The sequence below is a fragment of the Apodemus sylvaticus genome, chromosome X, assembly GCF_947179515.1.
Source record: "Apodemus sylvaticus chromosome X, mApoSyl1.1, whole genome shotgun sequence".
NCBI classification, from domain to species: Eukaryota; Metazoa; Chordata; class Mammalia; order Rodentia; family Muridae; genus Apodemus; species Apodemus sylvaticus.
This window is the reverse complement of record NC_067495.1, coordinates 108,782,480-108,796,477: the sequence shown is the minus strand read 5'-3', so window position 1 is coordinate 108,796,477 and position 13,998 is coordinate 108,782,480. Positions and strand designations below refer to the sequence as shown.

General features: G+C 39.7%; 1 protein-coding gene across 1 annotated transcript in view; it reads right to left on the bottom strand.

Moving 5' to 3' along the window:
• Positions 1-9,829: 9,829 nt before the first annotated feature.
• The window catches only part of LOC127674643 (uncharacterized), a 31,257-nt gene continuing 27,088 nt past the window's right edge, over positions 9,830-13,998 (bottom strand). The window contains exons 10-11 of the mRNA XM_052170318.1: positions 11,821-11,941; positions 9,830-9,907 (exon numbers count right to left, since the gene is read on the bottom strand). Coding sequence (XP_052026278.1) covers positions 9,830-9,907; positions 11,821-11,941 — 199 coding nt within the window. The remainder of the gene's footprint in view (positions 9,908-11,820; positions 11,942-13,998) is intronic.

Genomic DNA, 13,998 nt, shown 5'->3' with positions numbered 1-13,998 from the left:
CCAGACCCATAACTATATATCCAAATGAAACTTCTAGTGTCCAGTTTTGAAGTATCCAATGGATTTAAATACAAAAGAATGATGGTTGTTATTATTATTATTAATAATAATATTATTATTTTCACATAAAAGGTGGTTCATCTTTAGGTTCTAAGTTAGGGCCAGGTTATTTTTTGGAAGTTGAATGCTGCCCTCTGCTGGCCGCTATGGAGGAAGGCACTGTTTCAGACCCAACAAATTCAAAACTCCATATAACCAAGTGCCTTCAGAGGTTCAAGGCAGATTCAACATAATTTTACCCACAAAAATCATTACTTCTTTTATGATGAAAGTAAACTATGATTCTTTTAGAAAGTGTAAAATGTAGAAAAAGTGAATATGTAAAAGTATGAATTTCTCATTACTCCTCAGTCCAATACCTTGGCGATTTTTTTCTTTGCCCCTTCCCCTCTTTCTTTTCTCCTTTTCCCGTGTGTGTGTTGTTTGCTTATTTGTTTATTTTGAATTAGAGCTTTCTATATAGCTGAGGTTGACCTTGAAACTGTCCTTTCTTCTGTCTCTGCTTCAGAGTACAGGGATATCAGGGTGACACCAGCACTTCCAGACACCCAAACTTTATGTGCTCACTGATTCATGTATTGGATTGAAACAGGTTTTCCTTTATTCAAGGTTGCCTTAGACCTTTCTATTTAGCCTTGAACTTCTGACCCTACTGGTTCAACCTTGAGAGTGCTGGGATTTAAGCGGCTTGGCACCATCTTCTGTCCCTGGGCTTATGCATATAGGCATCCAAGGAATTTAACTTAAATTAGAATCTCCAAACCTCATTTGTTACTCTCATTTTGAGGTGCTGGGCATCAAATGCAGTGGCACAACATGCTGAGCAAGCCCCTTGCCAGTGGGGGATTTGCTCTTTCTCTCTCAATTCTAGTGAGCAATATTTGGATTTTTGTTCCAAACTCTGTTTATATCTGAGTCTTAGTTGCATTTAATGAACATTTATTTTGAATTTTCAATTTTATACTAAGAAGTTTATTAGGCAACAGAATTAAAACAATGAAAGGCTGGTGATGTGACTCATTTGGTGATGTTAGAGCCCTTTGCCTAGCAGGCACTGGACCCTGTGTCAGATTTCCAACTCTGAAAAACAAAAAATTAAAAAACAAAACAAAAATAAGGATGCAGGGATGGTTCAAAATACAAAAAAATTTCAAACTAACCCACTATATAAACAAACTCAAAGGGGAAAAAAACACATGGTCATCTTAGTAGATGCTGAAAAGGTACTTGACTATTAAGCCCACCTGTATTTCTAGGTTCTAAGACAAAAAGCATAACTTGGTATCTCATAGCTGTAAGCACTCAGGAGGTAGAGGCAGGAGAATTGCCAAAAGTTCATGATTCTATAGCAAGTTTGAGGCTAGACAGACACATAGAAAAAATGTGTATCAAAGCAAAAACAAACTCCACTGGTTGAACTGGAGGTCAGCATGCAGAAGAACCATTCTTATCTCCTGTTCAAAGCTCCAGTCCAAGTGGATCAAGGACCTCCATATAAAACCAGATACATTGAAACTAACAGAAAAGAAACTGGGGAAGATCCTTGAGCACATGGGCACAGGGGAAAAGTTCCTGAACAGAACACCAATAGCTTATGCTCTAAGAGCAAGAATTGACAAATGGAACCTAATAAAACTTCAAAGTTTCTGTAAGGCAAAGGATACTGTCAATAGGCCAAAATGGCAACCAACAAATTGGGAAAAGATCTTTACCAATCATATATTTGATAGAGGGCTAGTATCCAAGATGTACAAAGACCTCAAGAAGATAGAGTCCAGAGAGTCAAATAACCCTATTAAAAATGGGGCACAGAGCTAAACAGGGAATTCTCACCTGAGGAAACTCGAATGTCTCTGAAGCACCTAAAGAAATGTTCATCATCCTTAGTTATCAGGGAAATGCAAATCAAAACAACACTGAGATTCCACCTCACACCAGTCAGAATGGCTAAGATGAAAAACTCAGGGGACAGCAGATGCTGGACAGGATGTGAAGAAAGAGGAACACTTCTCCATTGTTAGTGGGACAGCAAGCTGGTACAACCACTCTGAAAATCAGTTTGGTGGTTCCACAGAAAATTAGACATAGTACTACTGGAGGACCCAGCTATACCACTCCTGGGCTCCAACATGTAATAAGGACACATGCTCCACTATGTTCATAGCTGCCTTAATTATAATAGCCAGAAGCTGGAAAGAACCCAGATGTCCCTCAAAGGAGGAATGGGTACAGAAAATGTAGTATATTTACACAATGGAATACAACTCTGCAATTAAAAACAATGAATTGATGAAATTCTTAGGCAAATGGATGGAACTAGAAAGTGTCATTTTGAGAGGTAACACAATCACAAAAGAACACACATGGTATGCACTCACTGATAAGTGGATATTAGCCCAGAAGCTCAGAATAAACAAGATACAATTCACAGACCACATGAAGCTCCAGAAGAAGGAAGACCAAATTATGGGTGCTTTGTTTTTTTCTAAGAAAGTAAACAAAATACTCACTGGAGCAATAAAGGATACAAAGTGTGGAGCAGAGACTGAAGTAAAGGCCACCCAGAGACTGCCCTACCTGGGGATCCATCCCATATACAGTTACCAAACTCCGACACTGTTATGTATGACAAGAAGTGCATACCGAAATGAGCATGCCATGGTTGTCTCTGGAGGGGCCCTGTGAGAGCCTTACACATACAGAGGCACATGCTAGCTGCCAACCATTGGACTGAGCATGGGGTCCCCAATGGAGGAGCTGGAGGGTGGACTGAGGAAGCTGAAGGGGTTTACAGCCCCATGGAAAGAATAATTATGTTGGCCATTCAGATACCCCAGGACTCCCAGGGACTAAATCATCAACCAAAGGGTACACATGGTTCCAGCCACAAGTGTGGCAGAGGAAGGCCTTGTTGGGCATCAAGTGGGAGGAGAGGTCCTTGGTCAGGTGAAGGCTCAATAGATGTCCCTGTGTGGGGAAATCAAGGGGGAGGTAGGTGGGAGTGGGTTGGGCAGAGGGGCATATACTTGGAGGCAGGGGGTACATGGAGGGGGTGGGGTTTTCTGGGAATGGGGTAACTGGGAAAGGGTATAACATTTGAAATGTAAATGAAGAAACTATTCTATTAAAAGTAATAAAAAGGTGATATGAAGGGATACCTGGGAATTTGCAGGTTCCCAGGTGATGCTGTCAATACTGCCCTGATGACCATCCTAGGTCCAGGTGTATGGGACTGTGAAAGGCAGTTTGTGGCCTGGTTGAGTGAGACTTACTCCAGAGACCCAGTAGAATATTCTACAAGGGACTGAACATGAGCCATGCTCCCAGATACCTAGACTCCTGACACCAACTCCAAGCTCCTGACTCAATTCCATAATCCTGTGGCCATCAGTTACATAGGGCCAGACCTCCAGTGTTCTGGCTGGACTCCACCACCACAGTCACCTGGCTACAGTCAGGTATTCCCAGCCCCACAGTTACCTGGCAACAGCCAGGTAGCCCAGTCCACTATAAAAGGGGATGCCAGGCCCCTCCTAGCTCTCTTGCCCCTTTGTCTTGTCTCTCTCTTGCTCCTGTTTCCCCTCTCTCCATTCTTCTCCCTGATTTCCATATGGTCATGGCCAGCTCTCACCCCTCTATCTTTTCTTTCTCTCTTTAGTTCTTTCTTTTCCTTTTCCTTTTCTATAATAAAGCTTTGAAACCATGGGCTGGCTCTTCTTATCAAAACCCGCAGTGTAGGAATAATGGAACAGGCCTCAGTGTCTCCAGCTGCCAGAAAGCACCCAGAACTACTCCACCTGGCCAGGCTTCCTCTACAGGCACACAGAGCCCTGTACCAGAAGGGCCCCACATTCTGGGTAAGTACCTCTCCCCCTAGCTGGGCACCCTCCCTTTGTTAATTATAGGGGCGCCTACCATCCCTACACAGGTATGCAGCCCTGCCCACTTTCCCTACATAGGTGAGACATGCATAGAAAACCAAGTCACTATTTCTTTGTTCAGACACTATCAAATGGAAGAATACTTGGCTCTTTGAAGTGTTCAACATTATGATTTGTATTCTCTTGCTTCTGTGTTAGCAAGGCAAATAAGGCAATACTTGTAAGTGACATGGCTGAGGTTTATTCACTCATTGCAAGCATTTGTGCATTCTCAATCTATTAACATATGAGAAAATATACCCTTTTTGGAAGTAGATCTGTCTGTTAAATAGTTCAATCTTTCAGTGCTGCAATTTATTATAATATATAGCATTCTACACACGTATCATTTGGTCTAGCCATGTTCTAGAAAATTACCATATAGAATGAGTTAAACATACGTTCCAAATATATAATACATGAAACTTCTCTATAATTTAGAAAAATCACTCTGGAAACACATTAGCAGTCTAGCAATGTGAAATTGGACACATGCAATGGAGAACTTCATTGTGGAAGAAACCTCAGTGGCAGGAAAAGAAAGATGAAAGCAGAGATAGCAAGTGAGAGTTAGCGGCCCCAACCTTCCTCACTGCTCCCACATCCTGTGAGGCCACAGGCAATCACAAGTTGTGCACAGTACATAGGAGTGACATTGGGCACAGATTGTAACCTGGTGGCACCCTGTCTCTTACTCACTGCTGCCACTCATGTTTGATGCTCTCTTGTCCCAGAAACAGATTTTATTTGTGGGAATGAGATGCATTATATTGTGGATTCAAGTACTCTAGGAACCAAAATATAAGAGAGCATTATGCTGGAAAATAGGAAGGGCTGTACAGTTTGCAGAAGCCAACTTTCATAACAGAGGAAACATTTGTTTTAGAAGTCATAATGGTAAAGGAAAACCTTTGGAGATGTATTTGTGGACTGCTGTTGGATCTCATGCTGCAGGCCACCAAGCTTGAGTCATAACTCTTTTGTGAGACAGAAATTGCCTGGGAAGAACTCTTTTCCTGCATCCCAGAGATAGTATCTTGTTTGAATCCTGGTATAAAATCTTGATGCTTCCCAGGTATGATACTCAAGGTGAGAGAGGATAGAGATTTTATGCACTTGGTAGTGTGCTTTCCTATCACACATAAACCCTGGGTTTGATCCCCAGAACTGCACAACTGTGTGTGATCTTGCAGACCTGTAATCACAATGGCAATAGGAGGTAGTGGCAGGAGCGTCAGAAGGCTCAACTAAAAATAGTTGGCAGTACGAAGGTGATGTTCTGATGACCTGTGTTTGATGCCCCAGGGCCTACAGGAGAAGGAGAGAACCTGAGCCAGGCATGCCCACGTACTTGCCATACACAACACTCAAAAGCATGTTTTTAATGTTGAGATGGGGCCAGTGAGATGGCTCAGGCTTAAAGAACTTGCCATGCAAACATGGAGATTTGATGTCAGTTTCCAGATCCCAAAGGAGGAAAGAGGTTAACCAGATCCACCAAGTTGTCTTTTGATCACCATGTGAGTCACAGCAGCATTCACACTCTTGAGAATATGTAATCACACACACACAAATAATTCAATTTTAACATTTTATACATGAAAAACCCTTTCAGTTTGAAACCTTTGCATCTTGCAGGACAAAGTCTGAAGGACTTCATGCATTAGTCAATTATCAGTATTAATACAGAAAAAATACCTTATTTCTATTTTTCATAATTTAGCAGGCATATGAAGAATAGTTTCTATTATTTAAAGAAGGGCCAATATAAATGTAAGGTATATGCATAGATGCCATGGTCTGCATTTTATTTCTTTTCCTTGTTCCTCTTGAATTGAATTGAATTGAGGTACTATCAACATTTTGGTCCAGATAATTCTTTGTCATGAAAGATCCTCCTGTGCATTCTAGCATGTTTTAGTAGCTCTTCTGGCCTGTACTCTCTAGATGGTCCATCATTTACTTTGGCAATTAAAAATAACTGCCTACATTGTCACTTATTTGCTCCCTGGGAAGCAAACATGTACCTGAATTACAGGTAATCAATATCCTTGAATATAAGCCCAATGGTGACAGATTAAAACAAATGGCTTTGTTTAAGCAGGAGCATTTGCATACACCTATAACCCCAGCACCTTGGATGTGAAAACAGGAAGATCTACCATTCAAATCTAGCTAAACAGCAAGGTTGAGGCCAGTCTGGCCTTTATGAAGTGCTGTTCCAAGTAATTTCTTAAAACTCTTTTGTTTTACTCCTTTATTTCCAATCCCTAACAGAGCAAATGAACTGGAGTATGAGTTACTAGATATTTATAATTACAGAGGAGACAACTCTTTTTACACCTGAGACTAAATCAGAGTAGTGTGGCTTCAAACTCTCTTTGAAATGAGGAAACCTGGTTTACATTATTCTGCCACTAAGCTCTTTAAATCACACACAAACATGCACTCATGCACGTACACACTCACATACCCATTCATTTGAACACACACATTCACTTGCACATGAACACACATACACGCATGTACACTCACATGCTTACACCTGCACACACACATATTTGATGATATTCATTCTACCTGTAACTCCTTTTCTTCCCTGCTTCCAACTTGTCAACTTGACAGAACTTGGAATCAACTGGGAAGATGGAACCTTAACTAATTCTGCCCACCAGACTGGTTTGTGGCTATGGCTGTGAGACACAGTCTTTATTGAGAATTGATGTGGGAGGACTCAGTCCACTATGAGTAGTTCTATCCCTGGGCAGATTTCAGAAAGCTAGCTGAGCATGAGCCAACTAGAGAGCCAGTAAGCAGCATTCCTCTGTTTTCTGCTGTATTTCTGATTATATTCCAGCCCCAACTTCTTCCAATGAAGGATTATAGGCTGGAAGTATTATAAGCTAAACAATTACTTTCCTCCCCAACTTGCTATTAGTCATATTTTAATCATAAGATCATAAACCAAATTAGAACAAGGTGCAATAGAGATGTTGGATTGCTACAACATATATTGCTTTTTGGTAGCTTTCTTACTATGATCTAGTGAGTTTTTAATTAATTAATTTATTAAGTTACTATTTAATATTAATATCAACAGAAACATCTTAGTATAGGTAGCTTGTTTCTTTTGACACTTTCACTTAGTGTAGAAGTTTCACTTAGTCACAGAGAGTGAGAACATTTTTCAACTCTTAGGAACTTTAGGTAAGTGAAGTTTGCCAATAGGCCACACTATAAGAATCCCTCTGGTGGAGCGCTATCACTACTGCCTTTTCAACACTGCAGAATTGTTTTAAGACTTTTAAAATGGGAACAAAATTGCTTTTTCTACCATGAGGTTCAACATTCCAATTGCTATATGTGGGTATGTGTATTTTATGCTTTTTCAAATTTCTCCAATGACCATGTATTAATTTTATACCAGAAGAAATATTGTTGAGCTGAAGATGCAGCTCATTCGGTAGAGTGCTTAGTTAGCATGAACAAAACTGTAGGTACCTATAACCTCAGTACTTAGAAGATGGAGTCAGGAAGCCCAGAAGTTCAAAGTTATCCTTGGTGTCATAGCAAGGAGGCCAGCCTGGGATACATGAGACCCTTGCCTAATCAATTAAAATACATACAAATCTTTAACAATTCAAAATCTTTTTTTTAAAAGGGAGAATAAATATTTTCTCTCAAAGTAATCTGCCATACAAATAATATTGGGCTGGGCAGGCAGGGCAGTGCAGAGCAGGCCAGGGCACATCTATAATCTTTGCATCTTAGAGGCTGAGGCTGAACAGGCACAAATTTGAGGCCAGTTTTCTGTACATTGTCTTTGTAGTAAGGATCAAGTATTACAATAAACTTATAGTTAATGCTTTAGATATTAAGTCAAATGAATGATCACTTTGTTTTTCAGCCCAATAATATAAATAATTGTGAGCCATTACTGTTAATTTGGCTAAGGAAACAGTGCCAAAGTATAGAGTTGATTTTTTCTTGTATCACCAGACAGTATCTGAATGTCCACATAGAAACCACTCAATGTGAGGAAAGGACTTGCTTTGTTATTCTTAAAAGTACTGCCTCCTTATTTACACTTTATGTCACTGTGCTAAAATACCCTGGTAAAAGCAAAAGGACAAATCAGCAACCAACAAATTGGGAAAAGATCTTCACCAACCCTATATCAGATAGAGGGCTAATATCCAATATGTACAAAGAACTCAAGAAGTTAGACGCCAGAAAGCCAAATAACCCTATTAAAAATGGGGTACAGAGCTAAACAAAGAATTTTCACCCGAAGAACTTTGGATGGCTGAGAAGCACCTTAAAAATGCTCAACATCATTAATCATTAGGGAAATGCAAATCAAAACAACCCTGAGATTTCACCTTACACCAGTCAGAATGGCTAAGATTAAAAATTCAGGAGACAGCAGGTGTTGGAGAGGGTGTGGAGAAAGAGGAACACGCCTCCACTGCTGGTGGGGTTGCAAATTGGTACAACCACTCTGGAAAGCAGTCTGGCGGTTCCTCTGAAAACTGGGCACCTTACTTCCAGAAGATCCTGCTATACCACTCCTGGGCATATACCCAGAAGACTCCCCACCATGTAATAAGGATACATGTTCTACTATGTTCATAGCAGCCCTATTTGTAATTGCCAGATGCTGGAAAGAACCCAGGTATCCCTCAACAGAAGAGTGGATGCAAAAAATGTGGTATATCTACACAATGGAGTACTATTCAGCCATTAGAAACAATGAATTCATGAAATTCTTAGGCAAATGGATGGAGCTAGAGAACATCATACTAAGTGAGGTAACCCAGACTCAAAAGGTGAATCATGGTATGCACTCACTAGTAAGTGGATATTAACCTAGAAAACTGGAATACCCAAAACATAATCCACACATCAAATGAGGTACAAGAAGAATGGAGGAGTGGACTGGTTCTGGAAAGACTCTGTAGCAGTATAGAACAAAATCAGAACAGGGAAGTGGGAAGGGGTGGATGGGGAAAACAGGGGGAGGGAAGGGGGCTTATGTGACTTTTAGGGAGTGGGGGGCCAGAAAATGGGAAATCATTTGAAATGTAAATAGAAAAATATATCAAATAAAAATATTAAAAACATTACATTTTCTTTAGTGTTTGTGTGTGAACATGTACGTGTATATACATGCGAAGAAAGTTAGATGACAATTTGTAGGAGCCAGTTCTCAGATTTGGTCAGGCTTCGTGGCAGCAGTGCTATATCACTGTCTGAAAGCCCTGCCTGCACTCTAGTCCTAGCACTGATACAAACAAACAAATAGACAAACAAACAATCAATGAGCAATACTCTTTATTATCTTTCATGTGTTTACAAATCTAACAATAAAAGTTACATTTCGAATTCTGACAAAAGTAAAAAGAAATCAAGTTGCTTTTCATGTTACCGTATAAAGCATAAACGCTTATGATTGTAATACTCATACAATTAAAGTTACTCACAAGGATAGCTTTTGTGAATAAAACTTTCTTATCACTAGTATGGGTTCCAGAGCTTAAGGATTACAGTAAATTACACACAGTTTCTCTAACATTGAAAAAAGCACATGTATTTCTGAAAATAACCCCACTGATACCAGCTTTCTTCTTGCTGATCACCTTGTTCCTTTATGGGAACAGTGCTAAACACCTTTTCTTCAAATTGCTTAGTTTGAACAGAATCCTGACATCTAAACCTATAAAAGTACATTAACAAGAACAGTCAAAAGTACAACAGTGTATGAATGTATGTTATGCTCTTAAATGTGGTTCAGTGCATCTAGCTAGCAGCCAAGCCCTGACAGGAAAAGGCAGTTATTCTTCGGGTCTTCACATTCTATTATTGTTCATCCTGGCTTCTCTAATATTCCTTAGAATGGTGAATCTAGCATGGAGTGACAGATTAGTCTGCGAACAAGAAAAAATGCTTTAAGTTTGGGAACTTAACAATTTAACAAACATTCTTGAAATTTGGTTATTAAAAATAGACTAGAGAGCCCAGTGTAGCACACACTGGAATCCAGTACTTGAAGGTGGAGGCAGGAAGGTCAGGAATTCAAGTTCATCCTTTGCTACAATACTGAGTTAGATAGAGGTCAGCCTTGGCTAACTATGACTCAAAAATCTAAAAGAGAGAAAAAAAAAGGAAGGAAGGAAGGAAAGCAAGAAGCAGGCAGGCAGGCCTGTTGGTATATACCTATAAATCCAGGTAATGGAAGTTTGAAATCTGTTTGGGCTACAAAGAGTACAAGGTACTAGAAGAAGAAAAAAAGAGCACACTGGAATGGTTTGAGAAGATTATAGGAGGTGTCAACGTCTGCTTAAGTTTGGAGAATGTATACCAGCTGTCCTAGAGACCCTAGAATCATGGGTGGTTTGCCTGATCCTTGGTCTACCTGAGGTTAATACTTAGTTCACCCATGCTAACAGCAGAATCATAGACCTTTAATGGAAGAGCATATTACTACAAAGACCAAGCAGTAGTATCTTTCACTGTAGAATGAATGGCAGGCTTACTTCTACATGCTTGAATTAAAATGCCCGCCCTATAATCAGAGGTTTTACAATCTACAATATGAGAACAATCCTAAATACCAGAGTCTTCCTATTGGTCTTACTAGTGTACAGCTGAGTAGAGTACCTCAAAGGCTGCCTAAGTCAGGCTTAATTCCAGGCTCATCTTATATATATGACCACAAAGCCTAAGTTTTTTTCTCATCATTCAGACATTCCCTTTCAACATCATCTTAAAACCCAAGTCAGAATGGGTTAGTATTGTTCTGAGATAGTGATAGTTTGTATGTTTTCTGCTTATGAAACACACACACACACACACACACACACACAATTTTTGTGTTTTTCTAAGACAGAGCCTTTATATGTAGTTTAGGATGTCATTGATTTCATGATTCCCTGCACTATCCTGCCTTATTCATGTGTTATATACTATACTTCTATGCATAATATAATCAGAATCCAGGTGGATTAGTGTACTTTGCTTACTTCAGCTCATTGCTCAATGAAGAATGGTAAAAAAAAAAATTTTTTTTTTGGTTTTTTGGATTTGGTTTTTTCAAGACAGGTTTTCTCTGTGTAGCCCTGGCTGTCCTGGAACTCACTCTGTAGACCAGGCTGGCCTCGAACTCAGAAATCCGCCTGCCTCTGCCTCTGCCTCCCAGAGTGCTGGGATTACAGGTGTGCGCCACCATCACCCCGGCTGGTAGAAAATTCTTATACAAATCTTTTAGCCATGTATTAACTAGTAAAAATGTCTGCTTTTTTTGGTGAGAATCATACTCAGCCTTTATGCAGCTATGCATTTAAGTATAAATGATTATGGGCTAAATTTGTGTGTTCAACTGAGGTTTGTCTGAAAAACAGTCTGGAGAGAGGGCTCGGCAGGTGGTACCTGAGGTTATTTTCCAGCACTTTCATTAGGTAGCTCACATGTGACTGTATCTGTGGCTCAATCTGTGGAATCAAGCACACACACACACACACACACACACACACACACACTCGAATATGCTCACACAGCATGGGAGGGATAATGGTAGTTTACACAGACAGACAGACAGACAAATAGACTGAGACAAAGAAGCAGAGACAGATTCAGAGATAAATGCAGAGACAGGGAGGCAGACCAAGAGAAATCATAAACACACATAAAAAAATTGAGGAAAAGATTCCTTGTGTATTAAAAATGTTCTCATTTTTCCTGTATGTAAAAGATAACCTTATTGATTTAAAGTTGGCCTAAAATAAACATGGCTTCTTTAATATGTAGTGTGCAAGCAATTCTGTAATTCCATCATAAGTACCCGATTATTCTGTGATCCAACATCGAAGTTCATTCTTACTCCTTTTGGATGACTTGTCAGAGTCTTAATTGAGGTGTATGTACCATCAACAAATTCAGCATCAATTTCAGATCTCCAGCAACTGTTAATTAAAGCAAAATAATTAGTAAGTCTCTATATTGGCCTCTAATCAGATGAGCAAATTTGGGGCCTTCAACTTAGTGTCTGTAGGTCAAGACCTTGATGTCTCCCATCCAACAAAAAGACAATGTGGTAGCACATTCCAAGCATCCCCCAAACCAAGATTTGGGGCAGGAGGATATTGACTTTAAGGGCAGCCTGGTTATACAGGAATTAGTACAAAAGTCAGTTTGGCTTCCTTTGATATTTGTTTCAAAATGCCTCATGTATGGCTGCTAGTGGGCCTGGTTTATGCTTTTTTCTAACTTTTTGTGTCATTAATCAGTATAGAAAAAAATGAAACAGCATCTCATGTATCCAAGACTGGCCTAAATCTCATTACATACTTGAAGATGACCTTGAACTTTGGATACACTTGCCTCTACCTCCTGAGTGCTGGGGTTGCAGACATAGGCCAATAAACCTGGTATTATGTATTTCTGGGTAATGAACCAAGAGATTCATACATGTTAGACAGTTTACCAATTGTATCCCTAGTCTAAGAAGACATTTTTTTTTAACTAGGTAACTAAAATAATATCTGGGAAAAAGTTTATCATGTGCAGTCTAACTTTGCCATAAAACAACAAATTTCCAAAGGCTGTGTAGCTATTTTGATATTATTACTTGAGTTGTTATAATCAGTAATTCTGCACAAGTAAGGAACTTTCTGTAACCACTTTCTATCTTGTTATGAATCCTAAATGTTAGGAATGGATTGTTACTTTTAGGCTTTGAGTGGACTGAACAGTGTATGAGGAGGGGATGAGAATTCAATGTACAATTAGACAAATATTACTTTCCTTCCTCCCCTCCTTTCTGCATCTCTCCCTCCATCCTTGCCTCCCTCCCTTCCGTTTGCATGGAACTCAGTGCTACAAAATTCTACTCAAGCACTCTACTAATTACTTTCATGTTAATTTCCTCATAAAAATTTTCCTTTCTTTCTTTTTCCTTTAACAATATACCACCAGGCAGTGGTGGCATATGCCTTTAATCCCAGCACTCAAGAGGCAAAGACAGGCAGATCTTTGAATTTATGGTCAGCCTGCTCTACAGAGTGAATTCCAGGACAGTCAGGCCTACAGAGACACTCTGTCTCAACAAACAAAAACCAAACCAAACCAAACCACACCAAAAACCCTTACCAATCCACCCCAAAGCAAGCAAGCAAGCAAGCAAGCAAGCAAGCAAGCAAGCAAGCAAGCAAAAAAGCCTAATGCAATCGAAGGACAAGGATGGAAGGAGAGTGAGAAGGATGAAATTTCAGCAGATATATGTATGCATTATGTTGAAGATGGATCTGGTCTCTTACAAGAGAGAGGGGGTAGTTCAGGTTTTGTTTCTGAAAGAATGGACTCTGATAAGCAGCAAGGAACAAGATTTTGCCAACATCTAGAATGATCTTGGAAGCAGATACTTCTCTACCAGAACCTTTTAATAAAAGAGAAAAACTAAAATTTCAGACATGTGAGTCTCTAGCAGACAACAGCCAAGCAATCCTGGACATGCAACCTACCAAGCTGGGAGTTAATGGGTCGGTCCTGTACTAAGGTGTTGTGTGAAGTAATGGTATAGACCAGGCAGGCCCATTTTGAGGCAAATTTCCATGTGTGGGGGATGGTGAAAGGACTACTAATGTTTTGAATGACTCTTTAAATAACCATAGCTTTCAAATCTGTTTGTTTAGCTACTGTTTGAGCTGAAGCCTTTTGAGAAATTTTTAGTCTGTGATTCATTCACTTCAGTTGACAGCTATTTTGACAGCATTTTTGTTTTATATTTTAACATATGATACATAACCACTGTGGAAATCAGTCTGGAGGTTCCTCAGAAAACTGGACATGAGACTTCCAGAGGACCCTGCTATACCTCTCCTGGGCATATACCTAAAGGATTCCCCGGCATGCAATAAAGACACATGCTCCATTATGTTCATAGCAGCCTTATTTATAATAGCCAGAAGCTGGAAAGAACTCAGATGCCCCTCAAAGGAGGAATGGATACAGAAAATGTGGT